Source organism: Erinaceus europaeus, chromosome 5, assembly GCF_950295315.1.
Source record: "Erinaceus europaeus chromosome 5, mEriEur2.1, whole genome shotgun sequence".
NCBI lineage: Eukaryota > Metazoa > Chordata > Mammalia > Eulipotyphla > Erinaceidae > Erinaceus > Erinaceus europaeus.
In genome coordinates, this window is record NC_080166.1 from 120,928,390 (window position 1) to 120,952,793 (window position 24,404).

The 24,404-nt window shown below is 42.8% G+C and overlaps 3 protein-coding genes and 3 non-coding genes across 7 annotated transcripts; all 6 read right to left on the bottom strand.

Annotated features, from left to right (window-relative positions):
- Positions 1-4,623: 4,623 nt before the first annotated feature.
- On the bottom strand, positions 4,624-8,609 carry RASL11A (RAS like family 11 member A). The gene is made up of 4 exons (XM_007522380.3): positions 8,390-8,609; positions 7,986-8,042; positions 7,789-7,868; positions 4,624-5,344 (listed from the first exon to the last, which is right to left on the bottom strand). Exons 1-4 carry the CDS (start codon positions 8,511-8,513, stop codon positions 4,877-4,879), a joined length of 729 nt encoding a protein of 242 aa, XP_007522442.1. The 5' UTR covers positions 8,514-8,609; the 3' UTR covers positions 4,624-4,876.
- A 5,875-nt stretch (positions 8,610-14,484) lies between these two features.
- On the bottom strand, positions 14,485-18,711 carry RPL21 (ribosomal protein L21). Of its 2 annotated transcripts, none has more exons than XM_060191686.1 (6): positions 18,568-18,711; positions 16,543-16,621; positions 16,314-16,375; positions 15,851-15,963; positions 14,920-15,070; positions 14,485-14,630 (listed from the first exon to the last, which is right to left on the bottom strand). In XM_060191686.1, the coding sequence occupies exons 2-6, from the start codon at positions 16,607-16,609 to the stop codon at positions 14,541-14,543; spliced, it is 483 nt and encodes a 160-aa protein (XP_060047669.1). In that variant the 5' UTR covers positions 16,610-16,621; positions 18,568-18,711; the 3' UTR covers positions 14,485-14,540. The 2 variants fall into 2 exon arrangements, with proteins under 2 accessions (XP_060047669.1, XP_007522441.1); XM_007522379.3 differs by having other exon boundaries at positions 18,673-18,704.
- Positions 15,676-15,802, bottom strand: LOC132538871 (small nucleolar RNA SNORA27). The gene has a single exon (XR_009550181.1). It is a non-coding gene; the product is annotated as a small nucleolar RNA SNORA27 (small nucleolar RNA).
- LOC132538848 (small nucleolar RNA SNORD102) lies at positions 16,065-16,135 on the bottom strand. Its single transcript, XR_009550159.1, has one exon. It is a non-coding gene; the product is annotated as a small nucleolar RNA SNORD102 (small nucleolar RNA).
- On the bottom strand, positions 16,868-16,938 carry LOC132538849 (small nucleolar RNA SNORD102). The gene has a single exon (XR_009550160.1). It is a non-coding gene; the product is annotated as a small nucleolar RNA SNORD102 (small nucleolar RNA).
- A 1,705-nt stretch (positions 18,712-20,416) lies between the features above and the next one.
- LOC103112908 (eukaryotic initiation factor 4A-II-like) lies at positions 20,417-22,204 on the bottom strand. The gene has a single exon (XM_060191688.1). It carries the CDS (start codon positions 22,064-22,066, stop codon positions 21,089-21,091), a length of 978 nt encoding a protein of 325 aa, XP_060047671.1. The 5' UTR covers positions 22,067-22,204; the 3' UTR covers positions 20,417-21,088.
- Positions 22,205-24,404: the final 2,200 nt, after the last annotated feature.

Consider the following 24,404-nt stretch of genomic DNA (forward strand, 5'->3'; position numbering starts at 1 on the left):
GGAGGAAGCTTCATGAGCGGTGAAACAAATCTGCAGGTCTCTCTCCCCCAAGTTCTCTCTGTTCTGTCTAATAAAAAAAAAGAAAGAAAAAATTAAAAAATGGCCCCCAAGGGTGGTAGATTTATCACATGGGCACCAAGCCCCAGTAATAACCCTGGTGACAATAATAATAATAATAAAAGAGGGGTGTGGGTGGTGGTGCATCTGGTTGAGTGCACATGTTACAATATGCAAGACCTGGGTTTAAGCTCCTGGTCTCCACCTACAAGGGGAGTGGTGAAGCAGTGCTGCAGATGTCTCTCTTTCTCTAGCTCCTTCCTTCTAGATTTCTGGCTGTCTCTGTACAATAAATAAAAATAATTTTTAAAAATTTTAAAAAGACACTTACTTTAAAAAAAGATGCATGACAGGGAGATAAGGAGACAGCATAATGGTCATGCAAAAGACTTTCATGCCTGAGGCTCTGAGGTGCCAGGTTCAATCCCTAGTACCAACATCAGTCAGAGTTGAGTAGTACTCTGGGTTCTCTTATTCTACATCTTTCTCTCTGTATATCTCTTTCATAAGTAAATAAATAAAATACATTTTTAAGGGAGCTAGGTGGTAGCGCAGCAGGTTAAGTGCACATGGTACAAAGTGCAAGGACTGGCTTAAGGATCCTGGTTTGAGCCCCCAGCTCCCTACCTGCAAGGGGTCGCTTTGCAAATGGTAAAGCAGGTCTGCAGGTGTCTATCTTTCTCTCCTCCTCTCTGTCTTCCCCTCCTCTCTTGATTTCTATCTGTCCTATCCAACAATAACAATAACAGCTATGACAACAATAACAACTACAACAAGTGTAACAGCAAGGGCAACAAAATGGGGAAAATGGCCTCCAGGAGCAGTGGATTTGTAGTGCTGGCACTGAGCCCCAGTGATAACCCTGGAGGCAAAAAAAAAATACATTTTTTAAAAGATGTACTGTAAGGGGTTGGGAAGACAGCACAAGTTATATAAAAAGCTTTTCATGCCTGAGGCACCAAAGGTCCTAGGTTCAATCTCCAAGCCAGAGCTGAGCATTGCTCTGATTAAAAAAGTAAATTAATTAAAATTAAATAAATTAAACAAATAAATTTAAAAAGCTGGACTGTAATGAATAGGGATGACTGATGGCAGAATCTCATTCATTTACACATGTTGATTTATAATGATGCATACCTAAGACTTACATAATGCAGTGCCGCCTCCATCAAAATACTTTAATCCTTCATGGTGTTTTTGCACAAACAGAACCCCCTCAACTATAGGGAGGAGTAAGGGTAAGATCACAAGTCTGAATAGCTGTAGCGAGGAGTAAGGTTAAGATTACAAGTCTGAATAGAGTTGTCCTTGGAAGGAAGGATAATGGTGATCAGAAGCAGCATGTGTGTCACTTCCTCTCTGTCATTAGTGAAAGACACTTAACTACTCAGAGCAGCTTGTGTCCCTGTTCTGAGAAATGTCAAGTTGTTTCATTGTTATCTCCCATTACTGTCCTTAATATTTACATCAATGACCTTCCAGAAACTTCTTCAAGGAAGTTCATCTACGCCAATGACATCTGCTGTGCAACTCAGGCATCCAAGTTTGACATCCTCGAGGAAACACTCACGAAAGACATGTCTCTGATATCTGATTACTGTAAAAAATGGTGACTAATCCCTAGCACTGCAAAAACGGTATCATCTGTTTTCCATCTCCACCATGCCTCGGCCTCACGTGAGCTTAATGTGCAGCTTGGCGATACGAGAATCCGGCATGAAGCCCAGCCAGTCTATCTTGGCGTTACTCTCGATCGCACCCTGTCATTTCACGAATATCTCATAAAAACTGCAGCAAAGGTGGGCGCGAGGAATAACATCATTGCAAGACTGGCCAGCTCCTCATGGGGCGCGAGCGCTTCCACACTACGATCATCATCTCTGGCATTATGCTATTCCACTGCAGAATACTGTGCCCCAGTATGGTTCCATAGCCCCCATGTCCACTTGGTCGATTCCAAATTATATTCCTCCATGAGGATAATTTCTGGAACCATCCGTTCCACCTTGGTTCCATGGCTGCCAGTTCTTAGCAACATCGCCCCGCCAGATATTTGTTGGGATGCGGCATCATCTAAGTTCATTTCCCACGTCTACGCTCGACCGGACCTGCCAATATACGCGGATATCTTCGCCCACCCTGTCCAATGCTTGACGTCTCATCACCCAATCTGGTCCCCTACGCCTACACTGAACTTCTCTGTTCCAGTCTCTTGGAAACAGAGTTGGCAGTCAGCTGAGGTAAAGAACAAACACCTCATCACAGACCCCTGCAAGCGTCAACCCAGCTTTGACCTAGCACGTTATGATTGGGCCCTCCTCAATCGCTATCGAACAGGCCATGGCCGGTGCGCCGCTATGTTCCATCGCTGGGGGGCCAGAGACAACCCGAACTGCCCCTGCGGCTCCAGACAGACTATGACCCACATAGTCAACGACTGCCACCTCTCCAGATTCAAAGGAGGTCTCGAAACTTTACATCAGGCTCAACCTGACGCTGTTAACTGGCTACGGAAGAAGGGCAAACGCTAGAAGAAGAACTGTCCCTCAGTCCTGCCGAATATGTTCTAAGAATCTACCACTGTGTGCAAACACTGAGCTAAAAGCTTGGAAGACAAAATTGTAAAATTTAACCAAGTTACTGTCCTCAATCAACGCTTTCTCCAATGGAGCTGAAGATACTAAAGAGGTGAGGTATGAAAAAGCCTGCAATATACTGAGAAAGGCAGACCATTTTGCTGGAATGGACTGTCAGAGGTGTGTGTGTATACATGTGCTTTGGGATACAATGAATGTTGTACCTCATTTATTTTTCATCCAGTAGACATAGGGAAAACAACTGAATTTACACTTTCCCTTTGCTGGTGGGGAAAAGTAGGGACTTGAACTCGCATCCTTGCATATGGTAATGTGTGCGCTCAATCTGGTCACCATCTAGCCCTTGAATTTTATGTTATGGAAGTAAAATGATTGGGGGTCAGGTGGTAATGCAGTGGGTTAAGCACACATGGTACAAAGTGCAAGGACCGGCTTAGGGATCCCAGTTCCAGCCCCAGGCTCCCAACCTGCAGTGGGTTGCTTCACAAGCAGTGAAGCAGGTCTGCAGGTGTCTATCTTTCTCTCCTCTTCTCTGTCTTCCCCTCCTCTCCACATCTCTCTGTTCTATCCAACGACAACAATAATGAGAACAATAATAATAACAACAAGGGCAACAAAAGGGGAAAAATAGCCTCCAGGAGCAGTGGATTCGTAAAAAAGAAAGCAAAATGATTAAGGGTTGGTTTTAGTGAAGCTGTTTCGGCATGAAGAATCAGGGTGTGCCCTGTAGAATGTACATGGATCTGGGTGCAAGCCCATGCAAGGGGTGGGGGGGAGTTTCATGAGCAGTATAGCAGTGACACAGGTATCTATCTCTCTTTCACTCTTCCTTTTTTTTCTTTTTTTCTTTTTTCTTTTTTTACCAGAGCACTGCTGAGTTCTGGCTTGTGGTGGTATGGGGGATTGAACTTGGAACTTTGGAGCCTTAGACATTAGAGTCTCTTTACATAACCATTATGCTATCTCACCCCACCCCTCACTCTTCCTTTCTATCTCTCCCTTTCCTCTCAACTTTTCTCTATCAAAAATAAAGAACTAGAGGTGTGTCATTCCAGAAACCAAGAGATGAAGATCTGTGTAGAATCTTGCCTGCCAGGAGTCAGGCGGTAGCACAGCAGATTAAGTGGAAAGCGCAAGAACCGGCATAAGGATCCAGGTTTGAGCCCCTGGCTCACCACCTGCAGGGAAATCGCTTCACAGGTGGTGAAGCAGGTCTGCAGGTGTCTATCCTTCTCTCCCCCTCTCTGTCTTCCCCATCTCTCTCCATTTATCTCTGTCCTATCCAACAACGATGACATCATCAACAACAATAATAACTACAATAAAACAACAAGGGCAACAAAAAGGGAATAAATAAATAAAATAAATTTAAATATATATAAAAGAATCTTGCCTACCAATTTAGGCAAGAGTTATAAAGGCCTTAGTTGAAGTAAAATTCTGCTTGAGACAAAAATGGTGGGGAGGGGGTAGAGAGAGGAGAGGAATAGTAGATAAGAAGGTCCAGACATTATTGGATATGAGGGCGTGGGAGACATAGAGAGAAGAATTTTTAGACAACTCCTGAATGGCAAGTCTATTCACTGACTTACCAAACATCAAAAAAGGTGCTTTTTATCCTCTTTAAATAAGGGTGCAGAGGATAAACTTCTAGTTACAACAATGAAGAATAATAGTGCTGTTTATGTTTGTCATTTTTTAGCTCAGATCACAATGAACCCCAAAATCTGGAAATCACATGGTGTTGACTTCATCCCTGTGGCAAGTGCCCTAATTAAAGACATCCTGCAGTTATTCAAACTCTTCTCCTCCTCCACATACTTTCCTTTCTCCCAGGATGAATTTCCACTCTATCAACCCCTCCTTGTACAAGACACCAATCAGAGTTCACACTGAGGGCAAACAGGGAGCCGTTCTGGGCTCTGGTGCAAGTATGATTGCTATAAAAAGACATTTAAAAAGCAAGGAGCAATGTTGCCATTTTGCCTTTAATGGAAAAGTGGCTAGCAGTTACAGTAAAAGAAAAAAAAAAAAGAATTTTGTTTAAAAAAAAAAAAATCAGACTTCTAGACCATCAGTATCTGAATTTTTAGACATACACATAACTTGAAAAACTCATGGTTTGTATAAAAATAAACTCTGAGTGTGCGGTTAAAAGGAGAGGCCCCCAGTCTTTGGAGCTGCATGGATACCTAGTAAGAGGCAAGTCTGTTTGAGATGGGTCAGCCCAGAGGGGAGGGGCTTTTGGCTTTGGAAGACAGAGCCTGCTTGAAGCGTCTCTTGAGATCCTGCATATTGGGAGATCGTGGCCGGGGGATGATGGAGGCTCTTCTCCTTTCCCCACTGAGGCTGTGCAGCTTGCTCACTTCTTTGCAGAGATGCTGAAACACATCACAGACGTCTTCATAGTTCTCACTGGTGGAGATCTCTAGGAACAGGCTGCCCAGTTCACTGGCAAGTTGAATGCCATCATGAGTCTGCACTTGCCGGGCATGCAGAAGATCCCCCTTGTTGCCCACAATGATGATGGGGGCCTTGGAGTCAGGGTGAACCTTCCGAATGTGCTGGTAAAGGGGGCGGATGGACTGGTAGCTGTCATAGTCTGTGATGGAGTAGACCAGCAGAAAGCCCTCTGCCCACTGCACGCATTTGGACAGGGAGTCAATAGCTTGTGTGATGCTGTCTTGGACCTGGAAAAGATCAAAATAGTGAGGATCCAGGAAGCCCTCCATGGGTGGTGACTCCAAATAACATCAAAATCAGCCTTGCAGTGGGGGTGGCACAGTGGTTAAGGCACTAGACTCTAAAACATGAAGTCCTAAGCTTGATCCCCAGCATCACAAATGTGCCAGAATGATGCTCTACTTATCTCTCTTTATCATAAATAAATATCAAAAATAAGTAAAACTAGGGAGTCGGGCAGTAGCACAGTGGGTTAAGCACACGTGGCACAAAGCACAAGGACTGGCATGAGGATCCTGGTTCGAGTTCCCGGCTCCCCACCTGCAGGGGAGTCATTTCACAGGCAGTGAAGCAGGTCTGCAGCTGTCTATCTTTCTCTCCTCCTCTGTCTTCCCCTCCCCTCTCAATTTCTGTCCTATCCAACGACAGCAACAACAACAGTAATAATAACCACAACAATGATAAAAGAACAAGGGCAACAAAAGGGAAAAAAATGGTCTCCAGGAACAGTGGATTCATGGTACAGGCACCAAGCCCCAGCAATAACCCTGGAGGCAAGAAAAAAAAGTAAAATTTAAAAAAATACCCTTGAAAATAGAAATCACTGGGCCAGTGAGATAGCATAATGGTTATGCAAACAACTCTAATACCTCAGGCTCTGAGGTCTCAGGCTCTATCCTTGGTTCCACCGTAAGCCGGAGCTGAGCAGAGCTCTTACTAAAGAAAGAAAAAGAAGGAGGAAAGGGAAGAGAGATAAATCACTACCTCATTTTCAGCTCTCCCCAGCTCATGCAGAAGGAGCCTCTGACAGAGAAAAAGCAGAGTCTTAGGCAAGCTTCCCCCTGGGTCAAACTGTCAGCACTTAACAAAGTACTTCTTCTAAATCCAGTCTGCTATGAGCTGGCTGACTGGAGAATGACTTCTATAAGAACTTGCCAATCAGAATGGTGCAACACTTAGGGAACTATTTTGGAATAAACAAAACTTTGAAAATAAGGCAAGATAAATACCAATTCCCAAAGGCATGGGAGTATTTTTAGCATACTCTTCTTGGGAACACTACAGAAGCAAATTCCTTCTTTCCCTCCTTCTACCAAAACTTCCTCCCCAGATGAAGGGCAATTAGTAACTATTAATCAAGTTGCATTTTGGACTACTTGCCAAAAGGTCCTATGATTGCTATTACTGACTTGAGGGTACTGCAGTGGCTAGTGACAGAAGCACTCTGGAAATTAGATAAGATCTCTTCCTTCCAGAGCCTGGGTCTCTGAAAGAAGTGCAGAGACCCAGGCAAGAAGCAACACCCCAGCAAGGGCTGGAAAGAGAAGTGAAGCATTTCTAGCTATTTATGAAGATAGGACCATCACTCTCTGTGCACCCTGCCCCTGGGGCGGCAGGGGGAGGGGAGGTGTCTCTCTATAATAAAACTCCAGTGCATTTCTCTCTTTTTTTATGACTTATTTCTTTATTGGGGAATTAATGTTTTACATTCAACAGTAAATACAATAGTTTGTACATGCATAACATTCCCCAGTTTCCCACTTAACAATACAACCCCCACTATGTCATTTATCATCCTTCATGGACCTGTATTCTCCCCACCCACCCACCCCAGATTTACTTTGGTGCGATATGCTCTCTTTTTTTAATTTACTAATAAGAGAGAAGGAAAAAAAAAAAGAGGAAGAGAGAAGGAACAAGAACATCACTCTGGCAACATGTAATGCCGGGAATCAAACTCAGGACCTCATGCTTGAGAGACCAAACACTTTATCCACTGCACCACTGCCCAGGTTGCTCTTTCTTTTTTAAGTTCCTATTGAAGTGCCATTGGTTTACAAAACTGTATTTTGTGGAGGTACAATTTCAAATCTCTTCCTGGTGTTACCACTTCATGCCTACCACCAAAGTACCGGTAAGCCTTCAGCTGCAGCAAGTCAGCTGGAACCTCTCCACCCTCATACTGCCCTCCTTTGATGAGCTCACTTCAGTCAATCTAAAGACATGTTTTTTCTTTTTTTTTTTGTGACATGTTTTCTTGCTTACTTACTTTATGTCCCACATATAAGTATGATTGTCCACTATTTGCCTTTCTCCTTCTAACATTTCTTTTAAAATACATTTTTATTGATTTATAAGGGAGGAATATATCAGGGAATCACTGGCTCATGTTACCCTGGGAGACTGAAGGCTCTAGCCACTGTGCCATCTCCTGGCTACAACTTCTGCTTTCTGTTTTCATTGAACCTCCTCCCATTCCATCTATGCTGCTGCACAGAGCAAAGCTTCATCTTTCTCTACAGCTGAGTAATAAAGCCTTGGAGAGATTTCAGCCCCACCTGGGAACAGCCCACTGCTACATGAAGCAGGCCCTTGATACCTCTTGCTCTTACCCAGTGCTGCTAAGCCTCAGGCATCTGGAAGGGGGTTCTCTGTCCCCTGAAGTCCTTACCTGGATGCCCCCAGGGGTGTCCTGGATCTGCAGGGATAGTTGGTCTCCCTCCACATACACAATCCTCGAATACAACTTGCCTGGAGAATGAAGAAAAGTTTGCTTCTAAATTCTCATTCTCACGGAGTGGTGGTAGTGGGGTGGAAAGTGGGAGTAGCCAGGATAGGCAGCCAGAAAAGGTATGGAATGGCTCTAACCTGTATTGGGTTCGTAATCACCGATGAATCTCTTGGTTAAGAAGCGCACGATCATTGCTGAAAAGGAAATAGAAACATCAGCCAGATGATAAGGGCCAGTCGGTGGCACAGGGGACCCCTCCCCCCAACTCTGGGGGAGTGGAGCGGGGTGGGGGGGCGAGGCTGCAGCATCCTAGCGCTCTGTGAACCCAAGGTTCCAAGCCCACGGGTTTAATGACGATACGTCTGAAGATCGTGCAGCTCCTGCAACAGGTGCCTGGCCCCGTGAAAGCCTGGATGAGATACTGGGAAAGCAGATAGGCAGACAAGACACGTCTGGGTTCCTCCCAGTGTCGGGCCCTCCTCCCTCAGATCTGAGCTCCTTTCCCGCCACCAGTGTTGTGCTGCAGCCCCGCCGCACTCACCGCTCTTGCCCACGCGGCCGGCACCCAGCACCGCCAGCTTGATGTCCTTGGGCAGAAGGTAGTCGGAGGACGACTCTGGGATGGGTGCGAGCAGAAAGTGCCCGGACATGGCGGGTGGCCGCATGGAGCGCGTCTGGCTGTGGAGGGTGCGGGCCCGGCGCCCCGCTAGTGAGCAGCTGGGAAAAGCTGGGCGCCAGGCTGCCAGGGCTGGGAGGCTGAGCTGGGGGCGCGGTTTTTAAAAGCGCCTGCCGCAGGGGGCGTGGCAGCCACTCCAGCCCCGCCTCCTCTCCCCGCCCCTTCTCTGTGCAGCCCGACTGCGCCCTGAATACTGCCAGGAGATAGGACAACCAACTACAAGGATGAGGAGGCTTCATCTCTGCTACTAAACAGGAGGGTGGACCTGAGAGCAGAGCGCTGAGTTGAGCAACGGAAGCAATAGGAAAAAGTGCAGCTAGTGAGTGAGTTGCTTTGCAACTACGGAGGGATAAAATATGCACTGGACTGTCTGTGGCTAGTTGCATTTTTCCTAAGCACCAGAGCACGGCTCAACTCTGGCATATAATGGTGCAGGCGGGGGGGCGGGGGGGTTGAACCTGGAACTTTAAAGTCTCAAGCATGAAAGTATTCTTGCATAACCATTAAGCTATCTAGCCCCCCCCCCACACACACACACACAAACACTTCACCCGTCAGCGTATTGCATTTTCAAAGGAACTGAGGGTGACTGTAATAGGGAAGGACATGGGGAGCCTTAAATTCTTAGGAAGAGGGGACTCTGGTCACAGACTTTGTTCCAGATGTGTGAAGGTACCTAGGGGGGCAACAGTTGTTTGTAGCTTAGCCTTCAAATCCAGCCCTCAACAACGGGGCTGGAACTGACTCATTGCTGCAGCTTTCAATCTGTTGTGAGCTGACTCTGAATGAATTCTCCACCTCCCAGGCTGCAGAGCACTTTCTTTTATATCTCAATAGCCAGAACTGAGAAGTACCTTGCAAAAAAGTGAGACTGTCATATTTAGTTTGGAACAATCACAGCTCTTCCCCAGTAGCTAGACATGTTGCTATCCTACTAACATAAAATAAAATAATCAAGAAACAGAAGATGGGAATTTTCAAGGGAGAAGAAAGCACCATCCTGATAGAATCATGGGTTTAATCTCTTCATGTAGTTCCTACATGAATCTGACACATTCTCTGTCAGATACGAGATCATTTTAAGGTCACTTAGTAATAAAGATTTCTAAAACTGTTCACTGCTGGCTGATAATTATGTTCCATTTTGCATTTTCACTGTACCTTTGCTCAGTGAGCTCAAAATATTATTTCATTCTCCTTGAAAAGCTCTTTGCATTTGCAGACACGATAATCCATGACCTTTTAATGCAGACAATACGTCGCTTTGCTATAGGTGTATAAATAGCCTTGCCTAAAGTGTGGCTGCTTATGTTCTATTTAATTTCAGATTTGTGTCCAGAGTTATATAAAACTGCACAACCAATATAACACAGGCATGCTGAAATAGTTTGAAAAGATAATGCGTAGGCACAGATACAGATACACAAATCTGTGGGTGTATAGAATGAGTGTAAAGGGCAGAATTTAGTAATATGCAGAGACCAGGCTCAGGAAGTTATTGACCCTTTACCAACCAAATACACTAGATTTTCAGCCCTCAGGCAAAACTTTGCCAAAAATCCTCAAACTCAAAACATCTGTCCCACCACCAGCCATCATCCATTATCAATCTCCTTCCTCATATATTCTAAATCCTTGAACTTACCAGACTGATTTCCCACAATAAGAAAATATGCTTCTGTCCTCTTCTAAGGCACTTCTTTATTTCAAGTCAAAATTACTGAAAAGTTACTCTGAGGGGACCAGGCAGTAGCGCAGCAGGTTAAGTGCACATGGCACAAAGCAAAAGGACCAACCTAAGGATCCCGGTTCAAGTCCTCGGCTCCCCACCTGCAGGGGGTCGCTTCACTAGTGGTGAAGCAGGTCTGCAGGTATCTATCTTTCTCTTCCCCTCTGTCTTCCCGCCCTCTCTCAATTTCTCTCTGTCCTATCCAACAACACTAACAGCAATGGTAATAACAACAATAAACAAAAAGGCAAAAAAAGAAAAGAAAAAAAAAGCCTCCAGGAGCAGTGAATTTGTAATGTAGGCACCGAGCCCCAGCAGTAACCTTGGAGGCAAAAAGAAAGAAAGAAAGAAAGAAACAAAGAAACAAACAAACAAACAAAGAAACAAACAAAGAAAGAAAAGTTACTCTGTAAGTGCTGACACAGAATACAAAGAATGGTTAACACGGCAACAGGAGGGGGTAGATAGCATAATGATTATGTAAAGAGATTCTAATGCCTGAGGCTCCAAAGTCCCAGGTTCAATCCCTCAACACCACTGCAAGCCAGAGCTGAACAGTGCTCTGGTATAAAGAAGAAAAAACAAAACACATGTCAACATGAACAGGGCAATATATATAACATTCCTGCCTACCTCCAGACATCTCTATAATCAAATCAACAATTGCTTATTAAGTTCACCACTCCCCCCACCCGTCAAAAAATCCTACTTAGACCTAGATAGCCTCCTCACCTACCTCCTATTACATGTCCCTCAATCACTCCAAAGCTAACCTTGTCAGACAAAGTAAAGACTACAAAAGCTGAATAAGGGCAAGAGAGTGCCATACTTTAAGGATGACTCTAGTCACTACCAGGCCACCCCATCATCTGGGGCTCTAGTCAGGGTGTCCTGGAATTCCCATACAGACATGATAGGCCTAGACCTCTACCAGATCCCTCTTGCCACTATCACTGGTCATCTTCATGAGAAACAACTTAATGGACCCCTTTGTGGGCCCCTATAGGACCTTGCCCTCAATGAGGATCAATAATGGTAAGGAATGTTTCATTCTCTGAGGGGAGGTTGGACAACATACTCTACCTACTACCTGAGAAAGATGGGTCCTGAAATTAGTGCAGACCAGAATATTCTTAGCCATGACCACAGAATGCTAGCTCAGACCTACAGGGATGCAGAGGTTACGTAACACAGGCTCCTGTGCTGAATGAATATGGGCCCCAAATCAAACCAGTGGGGTTTACAGTTAACAATATTTATATACTTTCCCCATATTTGGGAGCTATTCTCTTCCATGATCCAGCTTTCTAGTCTGTTTTCCAATTCTAACACTATCTTCCCAGACAATAACCTGGGTCCACCTGCATATTAGATGTCAGGCGAAGGCAAAAACTAGGGGCCCTTTGGAATATACCTAAAATAGACCTACTAGCTTTTTCCAAAATGGAGACCCCAAATCTTCATCTGCAATATTCCAGCCTCTAGGTTCATTAGTCAACAATTTGTTCTGCTTTATATCTTAACTCTTTAGCCACCAGGTTCCAGATGCTAACATGATGCCAACCTGATTTCCCTGGGCAACTGACCCCACCATGTGTCATGAAGCCCTGCCTCCCCAGAGTCCTGCCCCACTAGGGGGAGACAGGCTGGGAATATATGGATAGATCTGCCAATGCCCATGTTCAGTGAAGCAATTACAGAAGCCATACCTTCCTTCTGCACCCCACAATGATCCTGGGTCTATGCTCCCAGAGGAATAAAGAATAGGGATATCAAGGGAGAGGACTAGATATGGAGCTCTGGGGGTGGGCATTGTGTGAACGTGTACCCCTCTTATCCTATAGTTCTGTCAAAATTTCCAGTTTTTTTAAAAAAATTTTATATTTATTTATTCCCTTTTGTTGCCCTTGTTTTATTGTTGTAGTTATCATTGATGTCGTTGTTGGATAGGACAGAGAAATGGAGAGAGGAGGGGAAGACAGAGAGGGGGAGAGAAAGACAAGACACCTGCAGACCTGCTTCACCACTTTTGAAGCGACTCCCCTGCAGGTGGGGAGCCGGGGGCTCGAACTGGGATCCTTCAGACGGTCCTTGCGCTTTGCGCCACCTGTGCTTAACCCACTGCGCTACTGCTCGAGTCCCAAAATTTCCATTTTATAAGTAACATTTTTTTAAAAAAATCCTTAGGATCAGACAATTGACAAAGCAGGGGATGGGATGTCTGTATCTCTGATCCACGTTCCACTAAGCTTTCCAGAGAAAAAGATACATTGTAGCACTTGAACTTAGGTGCCATATAACTTTCCCATTTGGTGCCAGGGGATCAAAGGATCAAGTGGCAAGGCATGCACCTTTCCTAACATCTCTGAACTTAACCTTAAAAAGTGTAGGTGCAGGAGTCGGGCGGTAGCGCAGTGGTTAAGTGCACATGGCACAAAGCGCAAGGACCAGCTTAAGGATCCGGTTCGAGCTCCCAGCTCCCCACCTGCAGGGGAGTCGCTTCGCAAGCGGTGAAGCAGGTCTGCAGGTGTCTTTCTCTCCCACTTTCTGTCTTCCCCTCCTCTCTCCATTTCTATCTGTCCTATCCAACAACGACATCAATAACAATAACTACAATAAAAAACTAGGGTGGCAAAAAGGAATAAATAAATATTTTTTTTAAAGTGTAGGTGCTGGGACATAGCATACTGGTTATACAGACTTTCATGCTTGAAGCCCCAATATCCCAGGTTCGATCCCCAGCACAAGCCAGAGCTGTACTCCACTGGTTGAAAAAATATACTGGGGGGATTTGGGCGGTAGTGCACCACAAAGCACAGAGCAGCATAAGGATCCTGGTTTGAGCCCCTGGCTCCCCACCTGCAGGGGAGTCCCCTCACAGGAGGTGAAGCAGGTCTACAGGTGTCTTTCTCTTGTGCTCCTCTCTCCATTTCTGTCCTATCCAACAAGGATGACATCAATAACAACTACAAGGATAAAACAAGGGCAACAAAAGGAAATATTAAAAAACTTTAAAAAGAAAATATACTGGGTGACACCTATCTTAGGGAGATACTTTTATCTCTGTGGCAACCCCGTAAACAAAATTTCTTTTATTGGGTTGTAGAAATCATTGACTTCTTAATGCAAAAACACATTTTTTCAAGACACACCTATAGTATTTCATAGGTAGAAAAACGGGTAGGGAACTGCATGAACAAGCCCACAAAGTTAGAAAATACCAATTTTGGGCAACTTGGTGGTTTCAATGACTTAAAAGGATATGGTTGGGTGGGTGGGGAGAATACAGGTCCATGAAGGATGATAAATGATATTTGGGGGTTGTATTGTTAAATGGGAAATTGGGGAATGTTATGCATGTACAAACTGTTGTATTTACTGTTGAATGTAAAACATTAATTCCCCAATAAAGAAATTAAAAAAAAAAAAAAGGATATGGTGATAAAAAGCTAGAGCCCAGAACTAGAGTGCAATGAATGTCACATTGTAAAGTGAGTTCCCACTCTGTATCAGGCGCTGTGCTAACAGTATACACACACACACACACACACACACAAAAGCCTGGGAATCTCAAGAATCTTCAAAATGCTTGTTCACCTCCCCTAAAAATGAAATTGAACCTCTTCTCAGAATGAATGCAGCTACATCTTTGAGCTAAACCATATTATAAAGACAGTAGAGTACCCCACTGTATTTTCCAATTCAACATATTTCCATAAATTCCAATATTGCCAAGGACAGGACTATGTTCCATTTGAGAATTTTGAGATGGTCTTAGTTGCTTTTCAGTTTGAAAACTACAACCAAGGACTGGAGCTCACCAGGTAGAATGCATACTGTAGCTTATCTTACACACACAAGTTTGAAATTTAGCACTTGAGTGCTACGGCCTTTTATTTCTCTAATTTATTAGTTGGAAGGTATTACATCACATGCCAGTTATGTGGGTTTTAAAATGTCTTCAGGTATGTCAACAACTATACTATAAACATTAACCCCACCCACCAAATAAAGTGGGAATAACTTCAGTTGGGTATAATGTATTATCTATCACCAGTATTTCAAGTGTCAACTGATGAAAAATGTTTTCCATCTTTGAGGAAGGATATATAGAAGTACAAAAATTTGATTATGTAGCCAGACTGCCTAGGCCTAACACTTGGACCTATTAACTATGGGTAAGTCCTCCATCAAGGAAAAAAGCTAAGTAGTAAAGACACCACCCAATGAATTAGGTTACAAGAAACAAGTTTATAGTTCTGATATTTTATTAAGTTTTTATATTGATCATGCCATGAATTCATAGGGAATGGGTTCCAGCAGCTCTGGTTCCTTTCCATTGGTTCTCACAAAGTGTGCTTCTCTGGGTGGAGCAGGCTATTGGAAAAAAAAAAAATCATGTAAAAGTACAATTCAAATTCCAAGAGCTCTTAGAACCAATAAATTCATACAAAATTAAATAATCATTTAGGGCAGCAACATGGCCCACTTGGATTAAGTAAGCTGCTTTGCCATGTACACAACACACCAGAACTTCATAGTGCTATGTCCCCCCATTCATCTGAAAAGATGGAAGACCAGTGAAAAGCCATAGCAACAAAACCAAGACATTTAAACACTTTAAGGAACCCAAGATGATTACCAAGAAACACTATCAAACACTCACCTGGCGCTTCAGTTGAACCCAAGTCCCCTTCTCTTTGGCTTCCTTTTTTTTCTGATCATTTTCCTTCACACGTTTCAAGAAGCTGTCTCTGCTCTTAGAGTGTTTAATATGCTCAATACGAACATTAATTCTCTTGGCAAGAATCTTGCCCCTGGAGAGCAAAGCATCTTAAGGTCAAAAAGGTGGGAATTTCCAATTAATTGTGGGGATGTGATGTAATAAAATGGTGACTACTACTGGAGGTCGAACATGGGACCTTGAGCATTCAAGTTTTTTTGTTGGTTTTACACCAGAGCACTGCTCAACTCTGGTTTATGGTGGTAGAGGACTGAACCTGGGACTATGTGGAGCCCCAGGCAGGAGAGCCTCTTTGCATAACTATTATGCTATCTACCCCCACCAGTATTAAAGCTCTTTACATAATCAGTGTCATCTCCCCACTTCCTGAGAATAGATGTTTAGGGACAGATAACTAGACTTAACTGTGGTGACCACAGCAATAAATATATACCTATCTCAACAAGGTGGTCATTTTGCAGTCATTTAATAATCTTACTGACTGGGGCACACCTAGATGGTGGCACACCTGGTTGAGTGCACGTTATAATCTTATTGGAAGAGGACTGAAGCAGATATTACTATAATACTAAAAAGGTCTAACTTAAGTGAGACCACTAATAGTTTAGACTTCCTTTTACACTCTAAAAATGGTAACAGTTTAGTACCAAATCCCATGACTTCCCAGTAAACATTTAGTTTTGTTTCCTCTGACAGGATACAAGACAAACACCCAGTTTGCCTGAGTTTTAAAAGGGTATTTCCTTTGCCCCACTTGAATGACCAATAAAGACATAAGTCCAATTGGCAAAGTGAAAGGGGGATGTGAGGGAACATTAATTAGCCACACACACAACCCATGATTTTTACTTACTTTACTTGTTTGTTTACAACAATGCCAACAGCATGCTGGGTAACATTGTAGACTCTTCCAGTTTTGCCATGGTAACATTTGTGGGGCATTCCTTTTTGAACAGTGCCCATTCCCTGTTAAAGGAGTTAAGTGTTATGCCAGGAATTTCTCATTCCTTTTAAATAAAATTAAATTCCTTTTTAATGACAATGTTTTTTTTTTCCCCAGGACCTTGAGCTTTCAGAGCCGGTGAAATGTGTTTTTCACATTGCTTTAAGCAATCAAAAAGACAATCATCATCAAGCTCATACCAAGGTAAGAGTCACAAACTTCAGCTTTTAATGCTTAAATTAGGCACCAAAGTATCCCGTTTTTATTCAACAAACCCTTTCTTGCTCCCAAGCTATGAGCAGGGAGTGGAAGAGCACAGGTGTGATGGCCTGGGTTAGATCCCTGGCACTTCACCTTCAATTTTACAACTTACCTTTATATCTACAATATCACCTTTCTTATAGATCCGCATATATGTGGCCAAAGGAACAACTCCTAGGGGTGGGGAGGAAAAAACCAGTTAGTATCCAGAGAGAAAAATCTCAAGTAAATCAAATATTTATTTAACCTTCTTAACATTTAAGGAACCACTATATAAAGGTCATGATTGTGCATTTTTAAGTTAGGGAGACCATTATTCAAGGAATGCAAATGTTACTTACCATGTTTTCTAAAAGGCCTAGAGAACATATAGCGTGTTCCTCTCCTTTTTCCCTTTGTGTTAGTCATTTTGGCGATTTACTATGGGGAGAAAGGTAAAACAGTTTTAAAAGATGTTTACATAGGGAAGATTAAGAATTTTATCCACCATTTGCTAAAAGGTTATTTTAGAAAATAAGACCTTTCTTAAAAAGATCCCATGTTCCAAATACATGTAGATATTTTAATGTTTTAGAACCCAAACCAGTATTCTTCCTATTAGAACATATAACCCATCAGAGGAACCACATCATGTAAAAGAGCTTTCTTCTTACATGGTAGCCGAAGAGCTTTCAGAGCCGGTGAAATGTCTTTTTTCACATTGCTTTAAGCATCAACAAGATACTCATCATTAAGCTCTAGGGTACCAAGATACAGTTCAAGAATGGTCAAAGGGTGGGGGGTAGATAGCTTAATGGTTCTGCAAAGAGACTCTCATGCCTGAGAGTCCCAGGTTCAACCCCCCACACTACCATAAGCCAGTCCTGAACAGTGCTCTGGTAAAAAAAAAAAAAAATCATTAAAGTACACAGCCGTTATGGATTTTAGTAGTCATCTCCTTCAGTAAATTATATGTGATCTGCTGAGTAACCTTACACCTCAAAGGATGGGCTAAAACTTTATTTTTGATGACAGAATACAGAAACTGTCAAAAAATTACGAACTCTTGTACTGAAGTGTTTCCTAAGATATATTTATATCTAAGTTGTAGCCTGGTGGGGTAAGTTGGCCTCTGAAGCATAAGCGCTCAAAATCACTCATTTCCTATGTCAGAGTGATGCTGATTCTCTCATGAATACTATAAATCACATAATCTGAAAGCAAACCGACTCACCAAAATACTTTTACCAAGACTGTTTACCTAACCAAGGCCAAATCTTTGGTACTAGGAACACAAAGACATTTTAAATGCATATTTGCATCCACTAAGTACTGGAAGACATTTCAGTGCTCAGATTACCATTTGAATTTTAAACAAGGGCAGGGACAATAATAATGGTTTTGCAGATTCATGCCTTCATTCATTCAGGTTTCAAAGTCCCCAGGTATTCCCCGTATCACCAGGGGCCAGAACTAAGTACTACTTAAAATTTTTTTTAAAAGGCTCTGCAAACCACAAAAGTGCAGAACCATTAATTCAAGCCATCTTCTGATTCCTTACCCACCAGGCCCATTTCTTAAAGAACTTTATTTCCATCTTGACCCACCTTGACTTAAATATATGAATTCCTACCTCGGAATTTTCTTCCTATACTCATGACTGTTCCTAAATGCTATTTATCAGGCACAGTAAGAGATAAATCTACTAATTTAGTAGATTTGTTTAGTAATGCATGGCATTAAGTATGTGTGCGTAGTAACCTCTAAAAATACCGTGAAGGCTAAATAGCGGGGGCAGGGCGCTACTGATCTTCAGCAAAGATCTCTGCAAACCAGGACCCACTATAGCAAGCTACTTAACTTACAAACTAGACCAAAAATCGGCAAGGCAAATTAAGTGGTAACGTAATGCTTACCCCACAGCTTTTAAATCAGATACGACTCACGCTGCCCCTGCGTTTAGTTGTCAGCAGCAATATGAATACTTTTCTACCTCCGACTGCGATTCGAGACCCAAATGAAGTGATACGGTTCCTGCCTTGCCGAATCCGCGCCCGACAACTTTAAGTTTCGGATCAAAGGCATTTCAAGTAAATGCTCACTGAAGGGGCTACTCCACGTGGGCCCGGAGCCTATCCGAAAGGGCCCGGCACAGCGCTAAGCCGTGGGGACATAGTTTTTTTCTTTTGCAGATTAAACCGCATTCCCCCGCGCCGCAGGCTCGGCCTCGTTTTCCTCGCCCCCACCCCAAGCAGCGCCGCGGCCTGGAAGTCTGTCCGGTCCTCGACCCAGGCCAGGCCCGGCCCGGCCCGGCCCGGCCCGGCGCCCGCCGCCCTTCGTCCTGATAGGCATAACCTCACCACCCAGGCCATCGAGCCCCTGAGGACCTGTGTGCAGTCTCCGGACGAGCCCAGAGCACCGCCTCCGTAGCCACGAGGCTACAACCAAAGTCGATAGAACGCCGGGCGCCAGGAGCCACGCACGAGCCGTACCTGGAAGATGGCTGCTCCGGCCGAAAGGAAGGGGGCGGGGCTGCGGCACGCGCCTTACTAGGGCCTCTGGGCTGCCCGCGCGCTGCCTGACAGGAATGTCCAAAGGAAGCGACTCTTCTAGGAAAGGAGCTCGTCCTCGACAAGGAAAGTCTGGAGAGTTTTATTTTCTCTTTTGCAAAAAAAAAAAAGAAAGAAAGGAAGAAAGAAAGAAAAGAAAAAGAGGCTATCGACTCACACAAGCTTAGAGTTGGATTTTGTCAGGCAGCCACGAAAGGGGCCTTTAAAGACAGCCAATGGGACGCCGACGTCCCGAGCGTGATGACGTCTGCCTTAGGGTCAGGACTTGCGCAAGTGGGCCGGCAGTCTGTGGGGCAGATTCTTCACTGAAGCACTTTGCTATCTTTTTTGAGAACGTAGTTGCTGAGTGTTTTCAGATGCGCTTATGTGGGCACTAAAGTGAAACTAGTAAGCTCTTATGTCCCATTTGTACGTCTTTCCAAAGTTGTTTTCTTTATGCGTCAAAGCATACTTTACATCTGCTGGTAGGTGCGCACATGTTAACCCCTTTTATTTATTTTCTGGCAAAATGTAATAAAATTAAACACTTAAGTCCCAGTTCCTAAGTATATATCTTGGAGAAACTTGCCTATGTAGACAAGGATATACCTAACAGCACTGAATAAAAGGGAACAAATTAGAGGGCCAGTGAGACAGCATAATGGTTATGCAAAAAAAAAAAAGCCCGAGGTTCTAAGGTTTCAGGTTCAATTCCTGGCACCACCATAAATCAGAATTGAGCTGTGCTCTGGTTAAACAAATAAATTAGAAATATCTGCGTATTAGAAATATTAGAACTATCTGCCGTTAAGAATCCCGGTTCAGGGCAGAGTAGATAGCATAATGGTTATGCAAACAGACTCATGAGGCTTCATCAAGTCCCAGGTTCAATCCCCTGCACCACTATAAGGCAAAGTTTAGTAGTGCTACGGTAAAAAAAAAAAAAAAAAAAAACCCAGTTCAAGCCCCAGCTCCCCACCTGCGGGGGGGGGGGGAGGGGGGAGGGTTTGCTTCACAAGAGGTGAAGCAGGTCTGTAGGTGTCTTTCTTTCCCCCTCTCTTTCTTCGCTTCCTTCATTTCTCTCTGTCCTATCCAACAACAGCAACAACAATAACAAGGGCAACAAAAGGGGGTGAAAACCTCCAGGAGCAGTGGATCCGTAGTGCAGGCAGGGAGCCCCAACAATAACCCTGGGGGCAAAAAAAAATTAGAAATATCTATCAATAGAAGAATAAATATAGGATATTCAAATAGTATTTATATGCAAGTAAATCACAACGAAAGCCATGAATATGAAGCAAAGGGAGAGAGGTGCAATGTATTGGCTATGATAGACATAGATTTTTTCATATTCCTTATTTAACATATTCCTTCAGTATATATGCATATGTAGTAGTAGTAAGAAATAAGAGAATGAAAATTAAATTTAGAAAGGTGAGAGACCAGAAAGTAGCACAGTGTTTAGGCAAAAAGATTTTCACGTCAAAGGGTTTGAAATTCCAGGTTAAGTCACTCAACACCATCAGAAACAAAAGCTGAGCAGTGCTCAGAGTACAAAAAAAAGGGGGGGGGGGCAAGGACCAGAGTAAGGATCTGGTTCTTTTTTTTTTTTTTTTTTTTACTAATTAAATACTTTATTGAATAAATACAATACCAAACAAAACACATTCAAATTCTTTAAAAAAAATCAATTTTAAAGGCCTTCCTATTGAGGCTAATAACACAATAAAGGCAGATATGCTAGTTTAACATAATTGGCTGACTTTATACAGCACTTATATCTTTTAGTCCACAAGTATATTATTAAATGATAGAGAACATCTAATACAACCATTTCTACAGAACTAGGAAATAAATTTCTAAGAAAAAAAGACTTTACAGACCCCATCTTTTAATACCCAACCCCAACAGTCTAACTCTAAAGAGGATGAAGCCGACGGCTTTCCTCACAAGAGCAAAGCGACTAAAGTCGCTTTGCTATCAAAATCTGTATTTCTGATCCGTTATGAGCATTGAGACAAGATTCAAATATCCCCAAAGAAAGAAGCACAATGCACGTTGTGATCGCCTATTCAACAGGCGGGCACAGCATTCAAAACTCTCATCCCAGGGATTAAATAAGGTCAGCCACATTCATTGGCATTTCCTCCACTGTAGTATTGTAGAAAGTCTCAATGTCACAAAGAATCCTCTTGTCTTCTTCAGTAACAAAGTTTATAGCCACACCTTTCCTCCCAAATCGACCCCCTCTGCCAATTCGACTCGCTCTTTATTCAAACAGTGTGCTGTTTCGCTTATGATTCCACGTCCTAAATTACGTCAACGCCGTTTCTGAGCGCCTTCTCGCCATCAACTGCTGCTATCGACTCCTGTGAATATAGTTTTCATGATTGGTAGGTAGATCATAGTTTATAACCAAAGACACTTGTTGCACATCAATACCACAAGCCAACAAATCAGTAGTGATCAGCACACGGCTTGAGCCTGACCAGAATTCCCTCATGATAACATCTCTTTCCTTCTGGTCCATGTCACCATGCAGAGCAGAAACTGTGAAGTCTCTGGCATGCATTTTCTCAGTAAGCCAGTCCACCTTGTGCCTTGTATTGAGAAAGATAACCGCCTGTGTAATTGTCAGTGTCTCATACAAATCACAGAGTATGTCCAATTTCCATTCCTCTCTCTCAACGTTAATATAAAACTGTTTGATTCCTTCAAGGGTCAGTTCCTCCTTTTTCACCAGGATTCGAATGGGATCTCTCATGAATTTCTTGGTGACCTCCAATACATCTGTTGGCATTGTGGCAGAAAGTAACACAACCTGAATACTGGTGTTTAATTTCTGAAAAATCTCATAGATTTGATCCTTGAAGCCTCTGCTCAACATTTCATCTGCTTCATCCAAAACGAACATTTTGATCCATTTTGGAGAAAGGTACCTTCTGTTTAACATATCAAACACTCTCCCAGGTGTGCCAACAACAATATGTGGGGCTTCAGCCTGCAGCTTCTGCATTTCATTTCGAACATTGGTTCCACCAATGCAAGCATGGCATGTTGCTCCCATATAATCTCCAAGGGCCAGAATCACCTTTTGGATCTGTTGAGCCAGTTCTCTGGTGGGGGCCAATACTAGTGCTTGGATCTCCTTGAACTCAATCTCCAACAGTTGCAGGATGGAAATAGCAAATGTGGCTGTCTTGCCAGTACCTGACTGAGCTTGAGCAATCACATCATACCCTTTGATACAGGGGATAATGGCTCTCTGCTGAATAGCTGAAGGCTTCTCAAAGCCGTAAGCATAGATGCCCCGCAGAAGAGATTCCTTCAAATTCATATCATCAAAGTTATCAACAATCTCATTCTAGTTGCTCTCCATGACACCATCGGGGTCCATTCCCTCTGGGCTGCCATGTTCTCTGTTATAGTCCGCGGAACCACCAGACATGTTCCGAAGAGCCCACTCAGCGCCTGACTGAAAAGCAGGATCTGGTTCTAGCAGCTCCCAGTTTCCCACCAGCAAGGGAGTCGCTTCACAGATGGTGAAGCAGGTCTGCAGGTGTCTATCTTTCTCTCCCCCCTCATCTTCCCCTCCTATCTCCATTTCTCTCTGTCCAATCCAGCAACAACGACATCTATAACAACAATAATAACTACAATAATGAAACAACAAGGGCAACAAAAGGAAATAAATAAATAAATATTAAGGGGTGGGGGGTTAGATAGCTTAGTGGTTATGCAAAGAGACTCTCATGCCTGAGGCTCCAGAGTCCCAGGTTTGATCCCCCGAACCACCGTAAGCCAGAGCTGAGCAGTGCTTTGGTTAAAAATAAATTAATTAGGGGGTCTGTTCTTTTTTCTCAAGATTGTTTTGGCAATTCTAGGTCTTTTCTGGTTCCAGATAAACATTTGTAGCATTTTTTCTATTCTCCTAAAAAATGTGCTTGGGATCTTGATGGGGATAGCATTAAATTTGTAGATGGCTCTGGGTAATATATTCATTTTGATGATGTTAATTCTTCCAACCCATGAGCATGGAATATCTTTCCACTTCTTTGTGTCTTTTTCAATTTCTTTGAGTAGTGACTCATAATTTTCAGTATACAAGTCTTTCACTTCTTTGGTTAGGTTTATTCCTAGATATTTTATTGTTTTTGTTGCTATAGTAAAAGGAACTGATTTCTGGATTTCAATTTCTTCTAACTTAGTGTTTGCATAGAGGAATGCCACTGACTTTTGAATGTTAATTTTATAGCCTGACACATAACTGTATTGCCTGATGATTTCCAAAAGCTTCTTGCTAGATTCCTTAGGTTTTTCCATGTATACTATCATGTCATCTGCAAATAAGGAGAGTTTGACTTCTTCTCTTCCAATCTGTATTCCTTTAATTCCTTGCTCCTGCCTGATTGCTATGGCAAGAACTTCCAACACTATGTTGAATAGTAATGGTGATAGTGGGCAGCCCTGTCTAGTACCTGATCTGAGGGGAAATGCTTCCAGTTTTTCACCATTGAGTATGATGTTGGCTGTAGGTTTGCTATATATAGACTCCACTATCTTCAGGAATTTTCCATCTATTCCTATTTTTTGTAGTGTTTTGATCATAAAGGGATGTTGTATTTTGTCAAAGGCTTTCTCTGCATCTATTGATATGACCATGTGGTTTTTGGTCTTACTTTTGTTGATGTGGTGGATCACATTGATTGATTTACGTATATTAAACCAACCTTGCATGCCTGGGATAAACCCCACTTGGTCATGATGAAGAATTTTTTTGATATACTGCTGTATCCGGTTGGCTAGAATTTTGTTCAATATTTTCGCATCTATGTTCATCAGAGATATTGGTCTGTAGTTTTCTTTTTTGGTTGTGTCCCTGTCTGCTTTTGGTATCAGGGTGATGTTGGCTTCATAGAAGCTGGCAGGGAGTATTCCAGTGTCTTCAATCTTCTGGAAGACTTTTAAAAGTAGAGGTATTAGTTCTTCTTTGAAAGTTTTGTAGAATTCATTTGTAAAACCATCTGGTCCAAGACTTTTATTTTTGGGAAGATTTTTGATAACTGTTTCAATTTCATTAGCTGTGATGGGCCTGGTCATGTTGTCCACTTCCTCTTTACTTAGTTTTGGAAGTTGGTAGGTATCTAGGAAATCATTCATTTCTTCCAGGTTCTCTAACTTGGTGGCATATAGTTGTTCATAGAAGCCTCGCATGATATGTTGAATTTCTGCAGTGTCTGTTGAGATATCTCCTCTTTCATTTACTATCCGATTTATTTGGGTCTTCTCCCTTTTTTGTTTTGTGAGTCTGGCTAAAGGTTTGTGGATTTTGTTTACTCTTTCGAAGAACCAACATTTACTTTCATTGATCTTTTGTATGGTTTTCCTATTCTCAATGTCATTTATTTCTGCCCTAACTTTAGTAATTTCTGTCCTTCTGGTTGCTTTAGGGTTCCTTTGTTGTTCTTCTTCTAGGTCTTTAAGATGTACAATCAGGCTGTTTATTTGTGCCTTTTCTTGTTTCCTAATGTGTGCTTGTATAGCTATGAACTTCCCTCTTAGGACTGCTTTAGCTATGTCCCAAATATTTTGATAGCTTGTGTCGTCATTTTCATTGAACTCTCGAAACATTTTGATTTCTTCCTTGATTTCCTCTTTGACCCAGAAGTTGTTAA